The sequence below is a fragment of the Amphiura filiformis genome, chromosome 2 (assembly GCF_039555335.1).
Source record: "Amphiura filiformis chromosome 2, Afil_fr2py, whole genome shotgun sequence".
NCBI lineage: Eukaryota > Metazoa > Echinodermata > Ophiuroidea > Amphilepidida > Amphiuridae > Amphiura > Amphiura filiformis.
Genome location: NC_092629.1, coordinates 18,611,373 through 18,630,540, shown reverse-complemented (window position 1 = coordinate 18,630,540; position 19,168 = coordinate 18,611,373). Strand labels below are relative to the sequence as shown.

At 38.0% G+C, this 19,168-nt stretch overlaps 1 protein-coding gene across 1 annotated transcript; it reads right to left on the bottom strand.

The window, feature by feature from the left end:
- Positions 1 to 213: 213 nt before the first annotated feature.
- On the bottom strand, positions 214 to 18,885 carry LOC140145956 (arylsulfatase B-like). Its single transcript, XM_072167692.1, has 10 exons — positions 18,610 to 18,885; positions 16,668 to 16,851; positions 15,397 to 15,488; positions 14,342 to 14,539; positions 13,755 to 13,938; positions 11,222 to 11,406; positions 7,941 to 8,148; positions 6,543 to 6,834; positions 3,391 to 3,515; positions 214 to 544 (listed from the first exon to the last, which is right to left on the bottom strand). Exons 2-10 carry the CDS (start codon positions 16,780 to 16,782, stop codon positions 246 to 248), a joined length of 1,698 nt encoding a protein of 565 aa, XP_072023793.1. The 5' UTR covers positions 16,783 to 16,851; positions 18,610 to 18,885; the 3' UTR covers positions 214 to 245.
- Between the last annotated feature and the right edge of the window lie 283 nt (positions 18,886 to 19,168).

The following is a 19,168-nucleotide window of genomic DNA, read 5'->3' as shown; positions in this document are numbered from 1 at the left end:
GAGGAGGAGAAGGAAAGGAAACCACAGGATGGCAAAAACCCGTCCATGCGGGTATAAGGAGAAGAAACCAAAGGATAACAATATACCCGTCCATGCTTCGCATGCGGGTATAAGAAACCATAGGATGGCAATATACCCGTCCATGCTTCGCATGCGGGTATAAGAAGAAGAAGAAGAAGAAGAAGAAGATCCTGTAAGAAAAAAGACACAGCCGTGACTAACGTCACGGCTGTGTAAAAACCCATTTATAACCATGGTCCAATTGTCTTATTTTTCATATACATCTCTGGATCCACCAACTTTCTATCGCCATGATGTTCAATAAACTTGGAGTATTTAGTCAATTTATCTCTTAATAGCGATGTCATCTCTGGATGCTCTGCTGCCAGATTATGAAGCTCTCTTGGATCTCGTTTAATATTAAACAGCCATGTGGAGGAGTCCGAACCGTCAACGACTTGAAATTTTGTTGATTGAATAGTTATATTCATCTCCGGTGGCGGAATATGCAAGCCACGTTGTACGTGAAAATTGAAATTTCCCCCTGTGAAGAAACAATATTCACATTATTTAGTAAAACATGTAAACATCATGTCCCTATCGTCATTTCCAAAGAAATATTTAGGTTTACATCACATAAAGCATTACCATGCGCGAATGTTTGTTTTGGGGGTTTTTTTTGGGGGGGCGGGCTTTGGGTGCGCGAGCCCCCCGGGGTCAAAGCAGGGGCGGCCAAAACAAAGGGGCGGCGGAAGAAGAAGGGGCGGCAAAAAGAGGGGCGGTGGAAGAAGAAGGGGCTGCAAAAAGAATTAGTAAAGAAACTAGAAGGCTGTATATTTGTACACAAATACGGCTATACCCGCATGTTATCGGTGTACCGAAACTTACAGTCCTTATTTGCTGAAATTGTAAAAAGTCGCCCAATTGGGCAGAAAATGTGTAAAAAGTGAAAGTCCAAGTCACAAGCTTTTATTGAATGTAGGTTGCACTGTCGTAGCACTTAAAATAAAGAAATAGTAAAACGTCCCCTCCCAGGGGAGTCGTCTCTCTTACTCTCCATAGGTTGCTGTTGTCAGTCTCTCTTACTCACAGCGAGGCTATACAATATGATTAGGGGAAACTATTCCAGAGGGAGTATGTAAATTAAACGGAACAGCCATTTCAGAGGGAGTATGCAAATTAAACGGAACAGCCTTTTTTGGGGCCATTTCAGAGGGAGTATGTAAATTAAATGGAACAGCCAATGGGTATGTAATTGAACTGGAACAGCCTTAACGCTTCACGCTGGTATTTCCAATTATTATATTAATAATTATAATACGGATATGTCTGTTTAGTCCTACATGTGTAGGGTGAGGGGGGTATGTGGGTGTTAATAACAATATAATTCTCAGGTGCTACTGTGTACAAATTCTGAGCCCGGAAGCTGCTTTATTTGATGAGAAACGGCCGGCCCTTTGTTTTAAAATTTGGGGCCATGGGGCCCATAATATTTGACTTATTAGGCCCATGGACATATGTTGAAGTTTAATTCTCTTGTGCTATCAGTAGACTCAAGCTGGGCATTGTAGCTGCTTTATTTACTGAGTAACGGCCGGCCCTATTTTTTAACTTTTTCGGGCCCCGGGCCCCATATAATGTAATATAATGGGCTCACATGTACATATAACAATGTGATTTTCATGTGCAATCTGTGTACTAACTCTGAGCCCTAAAGCTGCTTTATTTACAGAGTAACGGCCGGCCCTATGTTTTAGAGTTTGGGGCCCTGGGGCCCATATAATGTAATATATGGGGCTCACATGTACATATAACAATGTGATTTTCAGGTGCAATCTGTGTACTAACTCTGAGCCCTAAAGCTGCTTTATTTACAGAGTAACGACCGGCCCTATGTTTTAGCGTTTGGGGCCCAGGGGCCCATATTATGTGACATATGGGGTACATATATACATATGACAATATAATACTGTAAACCTATCTGTGTACCAAATCTGAGCCCTGTAGCTACTTTATTTGCTGAGAAACGGCCGGCCCTTTGTTTTAACATTTAGGCCCCTGGGGCCCCTAGCCTTGTACATATGGGGCCAAAATGGGCAAAAGGCACATCTACAACTTAGGGCCCATACATATGCCACATATGATCCCTAGTCATCTTATACTTATAGAGCTAGACTTGTCAATCTGTTGCACCATATTTTAACATTTGGGTCCCTGGGGCCAATAATATATAACATATGGGGCTCTTGTATATTTGTAAATATAGAGTACCCCTAGGGCTATCAGTGTACCAACTCAGGGCCCTGAGGCTGCTTCATTTGATGAGAAACGGCGTGCTTTGAATTTTCACATTTGGGCCCCTGGGGCCCGTGACCTTGACCTCTGGGGCCAAGATGGGCAAAAGGCACTTCTACAGGGTAGGGCCCATAAGTGTACCACATATGGGACCTGGGGCCCTTGTAGTTTTAGCGCTAGCCTTGACAGAATGGTGTGTTTGATGGGAGGAAAAGGAGGAGGAGGAGGAGGAGAAGAAACCACAGGATGGGAAGATACCCTGCATGCTATTGCATGCGGGTATAAATAGGGCGTAAAAATGTATAAGAAATTGTGAAAAAATGGTACTATACCTCAAAATGTGATGCTTTTAAGGCGCTAGCGCCTATAATCCTTTTTTTTTATGCTCTTCACTTTTTCAAACGACCGGAAAAAAATTGGTTGGGTCAACCTTTTTGGGCTGTTGAGGAAGGGGCGGCAAAATTGAATTTTTCAGCCCCCGGGGTAGGAGCAGCCACGGTACGCCACTGATTACCGAGGCCCCACTTTAAACAAATATTTTGGATGTCATTTTTCAAAAAGGCTTATGGAAATATCAGTCATTGGCGGCGCCAGAAAATTTTCAGGAGGGCATGGGAGGGGCAAAGTGAATTTCAGGGGGGCAAAATCAACAAATTTTCGTAATTTCGGGTTTTTACTGGAATGCAACATGCAGGGAGGAAAGAGTTCTGACAATGGGAGCATCCCCCATGCCCTTCTCCCTCCCTCCCGTGGCGCCGCCACCGGTATCAGCTGCGTACACTCAGCAATAAATAAGGTAACAGTTCATGAATCGTGACATCAGTCTCCAAAAGAAATGTTGTTTTGGGTTTTGTTGTTTCAGCTACCATTTGTAAAATCTTTAAAATAAAATTTACCAAAAGCCATCATTTTGAAAATAGCGCAATGGTCTTTAAGCTTATTAGATATTTGTTTCTTTCAATCAATTTGATGGACATTCGTAATCTTTGTTAGCCAACTTTAAAAACCTGATGATTGGAAGGACAATTTTCATGATCAACGATTGATCTAATTTGCATATATATTTTTGGATTATAAGAGAATCGAGGTTCATACCTGGTGCAGGTTGAAGCAGTTTCCAATCCCCGTACCGTATAGCACCATACGCCTTTACCTGCCCTTTACCTCCATGTACCGCGACGTTATGTAAAAGCTCTTGCCTTGGTGACCTTTCACCTTGGCTGAAACAGAAATTAGGAGTATACAAATAATAACTAGAAACGCTGTGGCAAAGACAACACAGCCATTTTGTGTTTGTTTTATGCAACCTACGACCCAAAATACATGACACAGACTATTAAATCTGAAAAAAGAGAAATAAATCGGTTTCCAGTAGCACGGATTGCATTCTGGTGCCTTTTTTGCATTGCGATGTTATTAAATATTTGGACTAAAAAATCATTAAAATAACAAGCTAAACACGGAGATAGATATCATTACAAAATCAGCGGAAGCAACTCAAATCACTGGAATACTAGTAACTGACATGGTAGCAAAAACACAGTTGTGAAGTTTTGCGCATTGCACTTTGTAGACTTGCAACTAGAAACACACCTATTAGTTTTATAGCCTAAGTTCGATTACCTTTTGATGACTTTTGACGCAATATAATATGTCAACATTCTATATATATTCGCTAATTCAATGTACATGTGCAAGTTGCGTCACGGTGCTATGATATTTGGAGAAGCGGTGTGTCCAAGGTATTCTTTATTTTATTAGTAGGGGGCATTTCAAGCTGAAAATCACGGGGTTTTCTTGTTTGTTTTGTTTGTGCCATATTGACCTTTGATGGCCTTTTACTCCCTCAATTTGTAGCGTGACAATAAGTGGCACCAACAAAGATGACCCTAATGACTGAAGTTGTTTTCTTTATCGAATTGAATGGTTTTAATCTACACCACATTTCGCCATAATACATTCTAGAAACGCTTGCTGTTAGAATAAGAACAATTTTAATGCTAATTTATTGCACATTCTAGGGAAGCGTGGTTACCTTTTTAAAATAACCGAGTGAGAGGGTTTTCAAGAAAATATTTTTCCTGTCAAAACTGAAGCATCCTCTGTATAAATGAAAATATGAAAATTAACTGCACATCATATATAACGATTCGTGATACCCAATTATGGCACATTTGATGTCGTTTATGAGGCAGAGAATTTTATTTCAATTTTATATACGCCAAAAGTATTTTTTTAATTGAGCAAGAATAAGGATAGAAAAAACGTTGAAAATTCTATGTATAAATAACATTAGACCCGGCAAAAGATTACTGTTTCGTTTTTTATGGTAATCTAATCTTTTATTTCCTGAAAAAAAAAAATTGGGTCTAATGTCGAATATTCACATACTTGATCAAAACATCGAACGTGTATACAAGAAAATGGTAGGTTTTTCTCTATAGTATTTTACTGACTATGGAAATGTACTGAGACACAAGCACGTGTCAAAATCGATATAATGTATTGTCCATATAGACGCCCAGTTATCATGCTTATCGTTGATTTTTTTTTATAAAACACGCAGTTAACAACAATTGAGCGCTAATAATACACATAAATGTTTTTATTTGAAATAAAATTCCAAAATATGGTACGTTTTCTGCCTTTGCTTGTCACGTGGTAGGCCTATGTTGAAGTTGCGATTATATGTTCAAATAAGTTTCAAATGAATTCCAACATGACAAGTGGACGAGTGGTCTAAGGCGCTGATGGGTTCATAGTGTGTCCAAAGCAGTCCGCCGCCGTGAGTTCGAACCCCGCCTCCGCCAAACTTTAATGAAGTAAAATTAAAATTAAAATTTTACTTTAAAAAAATTTCATATTGGGGAAATGTGACTGGCAGAATTTATGTATGGCGTGGAGTGGTGTGGTTTTAATCCAATGCTCTAATTTATTGGTCGAGTCGAGACAATGCCTTAAAAATCGAAGAACTGTGAAAAAAACAATATCATAGGTCAAATACATCCACCATAATTCATTCTTAGTCAGTGGGGTGGTCTTATTAGTAGACACATAATCTGATTGGACAATCGCATGATTTCGGGTGCCGTCTATCAGGCCGTAGACGACCCAACGTCATCATGAGTGTTGATATCGCGTAACACGCTTGTAGAGGTTCGCAACACGTTGTTGTCATTCTTTACGTCTTGTGGCGACAACCAATCACAGCGACTCTTACAGGATACACACAAGCATGCAAGAAACTCTTTATAAGCTTATTTATTGTTCTCATAATATCTGTGAAATTTTACGCCTGAAATGGATTCGTTTTATGATATGAACAAATTAATATTGTTGCTCAAGGAATTTCTCAGACTGAGTATTTAGGTCTACAATTGCGTGTACAATTATAGTATGATACACGCAAAACACAAAACATGTAGGCTAGTACCACTAAGGCGGGATGGACATAACCAACAGCTCTTCAAAGCGCCGATATGATTGGCTAATCAAAACTCGGCTTGGGCGCCCCTGAATTGAGTATGTAAGCAACGCGTTGCTTCTGAAAGCAACGCGTTGCTAAAAGCTCTATTTCTATTGGCTGGCTTAGCAACGCGTTGCTTTCGAAAGCAACGCGTTGCTTTGGCGAAAGCAACGCGTTGTCGCAATACGTAATGGGGCTTTTGGCTTGCCATACACGTATGTATCGCGTTGTATGCGTAGACTTGTGCGGAATACAAGCACGCGCTAGCAGTTCGTGGAACAGAATACGTGAAGTTGTAAACAAGTTTCGTTCATTTTATAATAAGGGGAGTTTTTATGATGGTAACTTAGTTTTTGCGTAAAGATAGTTTACAGTTATTAAAATAATATTTAACTGACTAAGAATGAGAATAAACGATAGGAATTTTTGTTTTTACTATCCTCTACCTATGATAGACGACAGGCGGGTCCAATATTTTTATCGTAGTAGATACCGGCTGCGCCGGCATCCACTATTCAAAATATTGGACCTGCCTGTCGTCTATCAGAGGATGATTTAAGGAAGCCCATCATGCACTGCAAAAGTGTTATCACTAGAGTTTAAAATGCCACTTTAAGTCCACACTTTGAGTCACCCACTCATCAGCTAGCCCCTTTTGAAATTCACACTCCCTGTGTGGGAGATTTAGATCTTTTACTATACAAAACATAGTCAAAAACTCCCCGCTCGGCGATTTGATCCTTATGTAATAATAAAACAAGAATATTGTAAACATGCTGACCTTATTGCATTCCATATATTGTAACCATCCAGTGTTAGATTGTCTATATTGCCCTTCCCTAAGTAGCCTGCAATGGTGGGCAACCAATCCACCATACCCATTAACTCCCTGTTTTCTGTTCCACGAACATGTGACATCAGGAGGGGACTGTGTACAAAGGCGGCACCTCGGATTCCACCCTCCCAATCTGTAGCTTTACCACCTCTTAGCGGCCAATTCGAAGCCACCGTTGGAGTATTTGTAGGATTGAGAAATTCATGATCTTCATATTTTTCCATTGGTCCACCATTATCTAATATGTAAACCAAGCATAGCAAAATATTAATGACAATATGTATGGGTATATACATGGGTGTGAGGGATGGGGTAGCATAAGCAGATGTCATGACGTTAAATTTGTCACGTGGTTGATGGGTTCACCATAGACTTGAAGTATCAGATGGGGATGGCGGTTAGCAGTCATATACTCTGTCTAAGATACGCTTCTTATGAGACTTCTTACGAGGTCTATTTCTCTGCTGCTGCTGCTGCTGCTCTGCAGCTGGGTATGTGCTCAGGGGATAGTGGATCCAAGAGGCCAATGTTGTTAGCAAAATCCGAATCATTTAACATTCTAGCATGATGACGCCTGGAGTGACGAGGTCAGGATGTGCTCCAACGACCGAATTACCGGAAGTTGCCTCATTTAAAAGGAGGTCTACTAGTTACAAAAATAGAAACGGAAACATAACATCACCCTGCTTAACTCCAATGGAAACATCGACAATATTTGAGATGAAGTATCAATTACTACACTTTTTTCTATTTTCACGTAAGATAAAGTTTATCCGATAAACACACATTTCATGAAAAGTCTACTCAAACGCATCTTGTTAACGCCGTCTTGTTTAATACTAAACTTGATTGTAATATTAGGCACTTGTAGTATTTTGTAATTAGAGACGACAAATTTGGAAACTCCGCAATTATGTTTGTTTCTATTAAACTTATTTATTTACATTAAAGGCCCTTTCTGTGATCCCAGCGCAAGTGTTAAAAAAATTGAAATTGTTTATAAATTGCTTAAAAGTGAAATGACAAATTTGGCAAAAAACGAAGAAAACAGCAGTACTGGCGAAGTTTTAAGCCCCATTCAAATACATGTAGCTAATTTAGATACTGTCAGTATCTAAATTACAGATTCGTGTAAAATGTCTTCTTTTGTCTTAAATACACGACTGAACCACTCATAGGCTATGTTAGCACATCTATGATAATGACAAAGGTACCAAAATCTGAATTTTGATGATTTTTACGATCGTCCGGATGAGCAAATCACTGAATGGGCCTTTAATGTGGGTAATATCGTAGCATCCTGTATAACTTTCAGAAAATTGCTTTAGATAAAAAAATATTTACCTGTGGAGAATATTAGTATTGTATTATCCCACATGCCATTATTCTTCAGAGCTTGCGTGATATTTCCGATAGCTTCGTCCATACAAGTCACCATACCTGCGTATATTCGTCTGACAGGGTCCTTTAAATGTTTATTTTTGTGAATATATCTCTCTGGTACAGAAAAGGGTGAATGAACCGCTTGTAGAGATAAAAATATGAAGAGTGGCTGTAAAATAACGAATATTAGTTAGTAAAATATAGTGACTTGTTAATATCAGTTAAGGGTCAAATCGACAAGTAAGTGCAATATAATCGTATGCCCCAGTTTTGAGGGAATTTGATTTTTTTGTGTTGATTATAAACATGATAAAAATAATTAGTATATATATGGTAATTTTTCCCGGCGACACCATAACTTTTTTTTCGGGAGTGGGGTTCATGTGGGGGGGGGGGCAAAATCAACCAATTTTGCGCAAAACTGCCGTAAACGTGTAAATATTTCGTTACTTTGGTTTTTATTAGGTGAATTGCATCTGGGGGTATGAATTCTGACTGGGGGCATTTCCCAATGCTCATCAGTGTACTTCAGATATAAGCTATATATAATGCGCTTTTATAAATTCACACGTGACATCTACAAGTATTAAGTATTAAACGATGTAAGGTACCCGGATGAACACATGCATAAGTATCTAGGCGAAAATGACAGGTCGCAAGAAAAATTGTTCTTGTAAAATAGTGGCATTTATTGCAAAGGGTAAAATAATTTGGCCCCAAAGATAAACTAACAATTAACTATAAATTAACAACGGAAAAGCTAGACATAGCTGATATAAAATATTTTTGTGCTTTTGGCCTTATCGATGACGTAATGGGATTCTTACGGGCATTAAGGTCAGAACTGTGTAGCTGCCGATGATGTTATTTGATAATTTTTGCACGTGAGGACAGGGAATTAGGGGGCTGTCATTTTCTTCGGAAGGAGTGGGTCATGAAATTATTTATTTGGGCGTCATGAAAAATATTTTCCCCTCCCCCTTGTAGTGCCACCCTGACCCTAATTTTAACTCTAATTTTAACGTAAGTTGACGAAACTATAATTTCTATCCTTTTCGGAATAATGACCCTCTCGGACCAATAGACTAGCTGTCCCCGCCCGACCCCCTCAACCCTAACTACTCATTCGCTCGCTCACATTCAATTAAGTAACAAAATGGACAAAAAAACTAATTCAGAATGTGTTTTTAAGCACCTTTTTGTGTCGTTGCATGCTAAATCGGTAATCTGTACACACTTTGACGTGCAACTTAGAGTATAAACACGTGGATGAATGTACATGATCTAATCATCCCGGCTGGAAGATGTTGAGGAAGATTCTGTACGATACATCACGCTCACGCGTGTTATGACAATTTGACGTATGTGATGCATGGTTTATTCGGCCAGTGTGGCAAGTTAGATCGTCATACACATTATTGTCGTAGTATTTTATATTGTAATTGTATAGTCAATTTGGTTCAAACGGCTTATAACGTTTATTTCTTCACGGAAGGGGGCAATGTGCAAAAAAAAAAATATATGAGTGTAGTAAGGAGGGTGGTTTTGCCCAGCCAAAAGGGGGAACAAATAATATTTATAAAATAATAAGTAAGTACAGAAGTAAATAATAACTAAGTAATAATAAATAAATAAATAAATAAATAAATAAATAAATAAATAAATAAATAAATAAATAAATAAACAAATAAATAAATAATAAATAAATAATTAAATAGATAGATATATAAATAGATAAATAAATAAATAAATAAATAAATAAGTAAATAAAATTTAGTTATATTTGTACATGGGGGGCTGTGCAATAATCATGAGCCCTTCTGTAAATCAAATTGGCATCAAAGGAATCAATGCGATCTCCTTTGATATCAATTACCCTTTCAAATTAGCATCGAACCTCCAGCCAATGTTCATTGCTAGTGCTAGTCACAACTCTAGCCACTCCCTCAATGGTCGCCATTTCAGTGATTGACAGTGAGTTTCAATGATGTAATGCAAATGTGGCACTGGCCATCTAGTCACTTGCGAATTTATAAAAGCGCATTTATATAATACCCGAAGTACACTGCTCGTGTGGTGCTGCCATTGTATTTCGAACCAGTCGGGGTCATCTTCCTTCCCTAGTCCCGGTCAGTACTAGGATTCTAATGATGAACACCCAGCTCCGCACATCATGTCAAACTACATGTCTAAACTGAACAAGTCAGTCAAGAAGTTTATCTTCCAGACAAAATAAAAAATGATGACATTAAGCATAGGCAGCATCTTCATCACAGAAGATCCTGCGTCATATACTGGGGTACCCAAGAAGGTGGTTTTGTTATATTTTGATGTGCAGCTTGGATTTCAAAACACTGTCTCTTGAGTATTCTTTCACTTAGAAGATTCAATTAGGTCTTAAATTGGGGCTTATTTATTCTATATTACTCATGTTTTTATCCTGTTTTAAAATAATTTTTAATTATTTTCTTATGACGTTTGGCATGAAATGTGCCAAGGGTGGTTGTGGATTAGGGGGAGGTGGATTAGGGGGAGGGATTCATATCGTAAATTTGATCTAAAACCCCCATTAAAAATTTGAATCTAGTAAAAAATATCTAAATGAACTTCCGGACATCTAAACCAAGTAAATAAATACAGAAGGTCATTTAAAAGACTAATACTTGCTCTAAGATATTGTAAATGTGGAAAAAAGAGGTGGGGTTAAATCCCCACTACTTTTGTATTGCTTTTGCCCACACTCTCTCATTTTTTAACCGATTCCATTATAATAAAAAAAAGGTGTCAAAATGCTCAGGAGGATAAACCACTTCAAATGAGACGTGTAGGTAAAATGTTTGAAACATTTCATTTTTTACTATGTAACACAAAGGTACCCCAGTTTGTAACACAGGACCATAAACAGTTTCAAGAGGCGGTTGCAGTGGTTCGGCCATGGTGTTAGGTCATAGCAAGCTTAAGCGAGAGTTGGCGTAGGCAGTAGGACGTCCGCCAACAAGACGGAAGGTCCACATCCGAAAGGAGAAAGATTACTCGGCAGACGGCAAAGGGACTTCCGGTTAGGCACCCAAGGCAACATGGCCGTTTACCACCTATGTGCGTGATAACCACTTACATATAGGGCGCCATCAATTTAAAACTTACTGATTTTCATAGATATGTCAAACTGTACCATAATAAAAGAAAATGCTAGAATCACGAAATACCCCTTTAATGATAGTCTGTACATAATTATTATATACCTTAGTTGTGTTGTGCTGTTCTATGATATGCTTAGTTCTTCGGGCAAATATATGAGTGGAATATTGATTCTTGTATTCGTACGCTATCCGTTCATTTACGTAGAAATCATAGCCGCTATAATTGTGTCCATTTTGTGGCCATCGTATAACATGTTTCTTATAACATTCACTTCCTGACAAGAAACCTGTGGATTAGGAAAAATAAATCAGTGAACCAAACTTCAGGTATTGTTTGAGCATGTGGGGTGTGCGGAGAATGGCCGGTGGTGGGGTGTGTTGTTGTGTTGTGGAGTGGATAGGAGGAAGCCCAAGATAGACATTCTTGTTTCCACAGACAGCTCCGCTGCGTTTATTATGTGCTTGTGTATAAAACCTAAGCACGATGGCAACTTCGTGACCTCCTTTGTTCAACGGAAAATTATTACGGATTGAAAGCACGGTGTTACGTAACAAACGTTTGGAAAATTAAGCTGACAAATGCGTTTTAATAATAAAAAAAAGGCCCTCGAAATTGAAGGCACGCTTGGTTTACTGCTTAGCTTGCGTACCATTTTACCTCGCGTAGATAAATAATGTGGGAAAAAGTTATATAAGAAATACATATACAGGGTGTAACAATAAAATGTGTACAATTTGGAAAGTAGAATTACACAAGTATGCTGCTTATTTTTTGGTTTACTATTTATATGGCTATCAAGATAATTTCTTTAGCCACCAGACAAGCTATGTTCCAATAAAATCGATGGTTTACAAATGAAGATATGGTCAATTATGTTACCTAGTCACTTTTGTCTGTGTACGACAAAAGTGACTAAATAGAGTTGAACCATGGACCACTTGGTCTTATGATAGGCAATTGTAAACAATGATGTATTCGAAGTGGTAGAAATGATTACATAAAAGAGTATCTCCTTGAGTTTTTGAAAGTCACAACTAAGCACTGACTTAACACCCTTATTTACTAGGAGTCATGGCTGCAGCTCCACAACGTTTGTTATCTACTTATGAATACAAAAACTGATCTTAGTTTTACCCAACGCACTGAATAGTCTATTGTTCTATTGTGTCCGATTTGAGCGCTGACATATTGGAAAATGTTGCCAATCAATATTAATGAAGTCGTGCGATCGACACCTACAACTGTTCAATTGGGCGACTTTATTGTTAGGTGCTTTTATTCATACATTGGGCGTATCGAGCCGTATCGGTTGGTCCGTAATTATATTTAATATAGTATTATAGGCCTACAAGTATGATTTGCTTTGCTTTATTGATTGATTCAGAAATAGTATGGCTATATGCTTCTCGAGTTATCAGCAAATATATCACATTTGAGGTCCAGGGTAGACTCCTATATACGCGATGCTCATGTAAAATACTATGGTAGGCCTATACATAATAAAACACGATGTGGACCGCGGCTAATGTCCTTAAAAATACTACAGTAGGAGTGATATCATAATTACTTTAAATCCTTATATGTAGACCTATTGGCAAACAATGTAGGCAATTCTTATATCCGCCACACAGAGCGCACACTTTGCCTATGCTGCTGAACTGTCCGTAGCGAAACGGTAAAGCAAAGCGTGTTCACTGAGTATAATCAAATGAGCGCCCAAACCAATTTGGGCGCTGCAATAGGTTTGTATTGTAGGTGAACCTCTGTTTTGTGTGCATGCGACAACTCACGCACACCCTTGGGATGGACTAGAACAAAAGGTACCTCTCGTTCGTATAGGCGCTTTTACGTGACTTTCGTTTCATCACTTATCAATGCTTATTGACAGTAGCCTGCCTATTATAGCGTTAATACGCTGGTCAGGTCAGTTACCGATTTAATGGCGGAAGCCCTTTGTCTCGAACAAAAGGTACCTCTCGATGAATAGTGTGTCGGGAACTCTAATTGGCACAAAGGAACAATAAGCGTTACATAATCTATTTTCTCTCCTTCCTATATAAACTCCTTGGTTTTACCAATGATGATATCTCAGGAATATGAGAAATTTCTTTATTTATAAGTCATTTGAAAAGAAATATCATGACTTCATTTATATATTTTAAAAAAATCTCCTATTATTATTTAGTACATGTTAATTTATGAAGAAAAACCACTTCATAATACGTTTGTGTCAGTTCTTAATGCACAATAATTTAATGCACAATAAGCGTACAAGTTGTTTTACGCGTAGCGGTGCAAACGTGATATACGCACACATGGCAAAAGTGGCCCAACACGTTTTCTGGAAGATTTAGTTAATCGGACATAGTTTCTGAACCCAAGCTAGTAAAGAAACCAACTAAACGTCTTCTTCTAGGTAAGATATTACAAATTGTATTGCATATAACATTTGTGTCATAACTCTTTTTTTTTTTTTTGAGAAGTCAAAATGTAATTGTACACATTTTATTGTTACACCCTGTACACCCAAACACCCGCACACCATCCATTTCTACCCACAATTCCTGAGTAGAATAACCAGAGCACACCCCACACACACTAACTTCACCCTGCCTTCACACCACCCATTCCTACCTAGAAACGAATCGAAGCCACGATGAGTTGGAGTACATTCTCTTCTTGAGTATCCCAGGTGCCACTTGCCAACCAGATGAGTAGAATACCCAGCATTCCGCAGTATATCCGCCATTGTAACTTCACTTAATGGTAAACATTCGTCATATTGTGGCTGCAGGATGTGATTAATTCCATTTCGCATCTATATGTAAAAATTAGAACTTAGAAATATAACACTCGAGCAAATTATTCTTAATTTGAAATGGTTATGCAGGAGGAACAAATTCAGACATTTTTGGTGTAAATTGGAGCATTTTATAAAGCTGACCTTTCAGCTCCTTATGATATATGCACCTGGGCACTATAAAAGAAAAACTGCATATGTCAATCAGTAGTTCGCATCAGCTTAGGAACAGTATTTTTAAATGACTCATAGGAAACACCTATAGGCCATCTTTTTATAATTCGGTATATCATTTACTTCACATATTCGAGATTTGGCTTCAGCATTTAGTATATCTTTGAACAGTATTTTCTGATTCGCACGTGTGATGTTTGCTTGTAAACTGGGCGAATTATAAATTTCCTTAACCATGTTAACTGACCTGGTATCGCCCAGTCATGAGTTGAGCTCTAGATGGAGAGCAGAGATTAGCAACATAATAGTTTTCTAGACGAACCCCGGTTGTTGCTAATTCATCTATAGTTGGTGAGGTAATGTATGGATTATGATATCCGACATCATTGAAGCCTAAGTCATCCGCTAAGATAAAAAGAACATGAGGGCGTGCTTGCCTACCTTGCTGTGGATAATAATAGTAAAATCATTGTTTCAGATTCAGTCTTATCGTCAACCTATCAACATACTGTATAGTATTATCTTAAAATAATGTCAAACAGTAAAGAAGAATAAAAACTTGTGTAAATGTATAGTCTTTAAAAGTAGTAAAGGTTTTAGCATAATAACAAGAGCAACGCCCTTTATAGCAAGCTAGTGTTCATCTGGTTTCTCATGTTTTTGAATTTATAAAGATCACAGCGCAAAAATTGACACTTATTAAGCACCTTAACAGGTCAAAGCGCTGTACAAAGAAATTACTTAATGTTGCTAGCTAAATGCTAAAATCTTACGCTATCATCTTACGCTACCATCTTAATAAATAAATAATAAATTTTGGATTTATAAAGCGCCTTTCTCCAGATCTTAGAGGACTCAAAGCGCTGTAATTTCGCTGCAATGGTGAATCATCACAATCAGATCGCATCAACTAGGTTGATGCTGAACTGCGCACACCTATCCGCATTTAGATTGTAACATCCACCAATTATCTGTGCAGCTCCCCAAATTCCATTGGGTGAAGGAAGTTTTTGATAACCAAACAACTAATCACCGATTTTTGCGATACAGGAGGAAACCGGAGATCCCGGAGAAAACCTGCGAGAGCGAGCATGGAATCGGGATAAAGCAAGTGCACATGGGTCCTTGGGCCGCGCCGGGGCTTGAACCCGGGACCTCAGTGGTACAAAGCGAGGGAATTACCGCTGCGCTTCTTACGCTACAATCATAAAAACACTCATACAGTGAAGCAAACTATACTAAAGAGGTGGGGTGGTATTGTGGATTCACGCAAGCCATTTTTAAAGTTCATTATTTACTTACACTCTCCGTTACCGATTCAGTCCGTTCCTTCACGTCCACTTCCTCTTTCTCAAAAGTTGACCTAATAATAACTTCGAATCTGGTTCCGTTTTCTGAAGGAAATAAATATATATATAAATCAGTTTGCATTATCACTGTTTATAAATCAGTTTGTAAATATTTCATGATACTAAGCCAACATTCGCAGATCGATTGATCAGTATTCGAAAATACGATAAGTATAATTTACTGAGCACGTTGCATTAGTTAAAATAATCGCGGAGACCGTGGAGTTATTGTATTTAGCTCGAGAAAGAATGCACTTTTGATATAATTCTTGAGTGCATCAATTATATTAAAACAATAGATAATTGCTGCATTTAATATAAGAACATTTAGGGTAAATCAAGGCTGGCCTATAACTTGTGGGGAAACCAATCACTGTTATAAGTTATCAATATACCAATCAGTCGACTTCGGTTGTATATATAAATGCGCTTTTATAAATGCGCACGTGACCAGATGGCTATCAATCACTGAAATGGCGACCATTGAAGGAGTGGCTACAGTTGTGACCTTGTTTTGTGGCTAGCACTGGCAAGGAACATGGGCTGGAGGTTCGATGCTATAAATTTGCAAGGATAAATCATGGATATCGAAGGATCATGATTATTGCATAGCACCCCCATGTACAAACATAACTGATGTTTATTTATTTACTTTTATTTATTTATTTATTTATTTATTTATTTATTTATTTATTTATTTATTTATTTATTTATTTATTTATTTATGCGACGAAAAACGAAAACCCTGTTCTATTTTGAACAAATTGGGAAACAAATTTTTCCTGAAATATAACTTTTTAAATCAGCTATATCTGGCTTTTCCGTCAGAAAATCCAAATAAAGAGTTTATGTTTCGGGTCAAATTATTTTGCCCTTTGCAATCAATGCCACTATTTTGCAAAAACAATTTTCCTTGTAACCTGTCATTTTCGCCTATACTTTTGCGTGTGGAATTTGTGCACATCCGGGTACCTTACATCGTTGAACACGGTATGGCGACTTGTAGATGTCACGTGCGCATTTATAAAAGCGCATTTATATATATACCCGAAGTTCACTGTCAATGGTATTGATGTTTCAATTGCCATCTCGAAAACCTCATTACATAACAGTACATAAATTGTGGCCCTTGAACATGTTTAAAAACAAAACTGCCAAAAGTTTAGATGGGAGGTATAACACATCGGAGGTGTATCCTGGTGAACGATGATAATATATTCTTACCTGATACAAAGTTGTTGTCAATTGTTAGCGTTGAATATCTTGACAGGAACACAAAAGTCAGGGTCAATATCAACAAAGTAAGAAATGTAATTGTGTACGATCGTAATTCAGGCATTATAAACTCGATGAAGAAACATTCAACATCAAGGAAACATCTTTATCATGTTGATAGGAACCTTATTATCTGAAATTAAAAAGAAATGAAATGTGTACAACCGTATCCAATTAAATGATGCATTAGCTGGCTGCTTCAATTTTGTTGTTTCAGCCCTCTTTACAACATAACTCAAGAACCACAAGACCAACAAAAGCATATCTGTGATGTTTGAATTCTACTACACACTCGCTATGAAATAAGTAATGCAATTTTTCCCAAAGCTCACTACCATTCGCAAGATGCTGTGAAATACCAAATTGCAACAGTTTATAGTTGCTATAGCCTTAATATACCGGGTGGTGCATAAAGACCCCTTTGCGTTACGGAAATGAAAAGAGAACCTATTACAGAATGTATGCACCCAATATATAATATGAAAAGATAGGATGTATAAAAGCCTAACAAGTACAAAATTACATTAAGCAAAAACAAAGGCATTCAAAGAACAAGTCACCAAATTGAACAAGGCCTCATAAAGACGGGTACCCACAAAGGCGGGTGCAAGACGGCGGGACAAGATGGCGACTCGCCTTGATTTACGGGCTTGTGAGTACGCTTGAGTTTTCTTTTTCATAGAATAAAAAATCATAACAGCAAAAAAAAATCTATTACACGTCACACACCGACATCGCCTGGCTAAAAATTATTTGGTGCAGCAGAGACATTAAAATGAATACACGAGATCGATACACGTGAATTGCTATGCACGATTTTTCATATCAGACGAAAATCTTCGGATACCGGGTTAGAAAATGATGAATATCTCCCATAAATGATTTCGTCTCAAGAAACCAGATCTGGTCTCATACACTTGAAAATACGTGTTGAACAGATATGATAGTCGTTAGTTTGCGCTTTGAGAAACGGCCGTGAGTCTTGAACTCAAAATCTGACCAAAATCGCTAATTTTATATTGCGTTGGTCCTGTACTACAGCGCACTACTCCAGTGGAGGCAGTATGCCCATTGACCGCAATGTCGTATACACGCTTACTCACAGAACGAGAAATCAATTACCCCTGCTATTGTCAGTAGCCTTAGTCAGGTCACTTGGCTAATAATATGCATCTCATAAGGTCGGAATAAAAATGACCTTTCGTGGCTGTGGATTCAACCTACCATGGCGATTTCTACCATGGAGATATCGGGGCGATGACACTGTGCGTCATAGAGCCAACATTTGACGAGCAACACAGAGAATCTTAAAAACCAACAACTCACAAAATGAACTATTATTCGGTATAATGGTCAACATGGTATTCAGCTCAGACCGCGACTTTATCGAGTTCACATTACACTGAGGTTGTCATCAACATGGTAAATACCTACATTTGTAAACTCGTATTCGTGTTGTGACAACATTATTTTTGATTTTGATTTTCGGACATTAATATAACGCCATTTGACGTTGTTTCGACGTCAAGTTGTGAATGTATTATTCATACGTTGTTACAACGTTCCATCCGCCCTTAATAGGGCCGTTTGAATAATACGTTCACCGCGTGTCGTCGAATCAGTGTCATTACAACATCATAATAATAAACGTCCGAAAATCAACGTCAAAAATAACGTTGTCACAACACTCATACGAATTTACGTATTTACAACGTAGCTGACGTCGTGAAAACGTAGTGTGTTGGCGGGGATAAACCAGCTCATACGAGTAAGAGTACAGCATGAAATGGCAAAAATCGCACACGTTTACTAATCATGCTAATACAATATTTTATTAAATGTTATACATGATAGATATTATTAAATATAACGTATTTAAAATTAGACTTACCTGACATCGAAATGCCTATATCTACCATGTCTACATGGCTGGCACTACATGGGTGATAGGAAGTATCTGCAATCAATGAAATAATGTTCAATAATCTCTAATAATGAATACCAAAATATGTGATTATTGTATTCTCTAGAATCAGTATTGAATATTTGGAGCACACTATATAAATACTGCCAAGATTTTCACATATTAATTGCGGTGATTTTGCTTTTATTTGTAAATAGTTAATAAACTGCCTACTGCATCGTGTAATAGACCACCTGCAAGAAGTGCAACACCAGCGTTGCCAGAATTTACACCACTTGGACTAAAATGGCATACTATGTAGGCCTACTAGGTAGTCGCTGATTTGCAATCGTCGGAATGAGGTTTTACCAAGGGGGTATAACCTTTGACTTTAACCCAACCCTAACCTTAACCTAACCCTAACTGTAACCCTAACCATAAACCTAACTCTAACCCTACACCCTGGCCCTATAAACACATTTAGACAATTAGAAATCGGTGTTAATCGCGGCAAATTGGTCCAGTATCAGCGTTGTGAAATGGGGAA

Excerpts from the sequence above, each read along its gene's own strand:
- LOC140145956 (XM_072167692.1), bottom strand. The coding sequence starts at position 16,782 with ATGCCTGAATTACGATCGTACACAATTACATTTCTTACTTTGTTGATA. Across the intron at positions 15,489-16,667 it reads TGACAACAACTTTGTATCAG|AAAACGGAACCAGATTCGAA; the intron begins GTAAGAATATAT and ends TATTTCCTTCAG. Across the intron at positions 6,835-7,940 it reads AATACTAATATTCTCCACAG|ATAATGGTGGACCAATGGAA; the intron begins GTAAATATTTTT and ends TTTACATATTAG.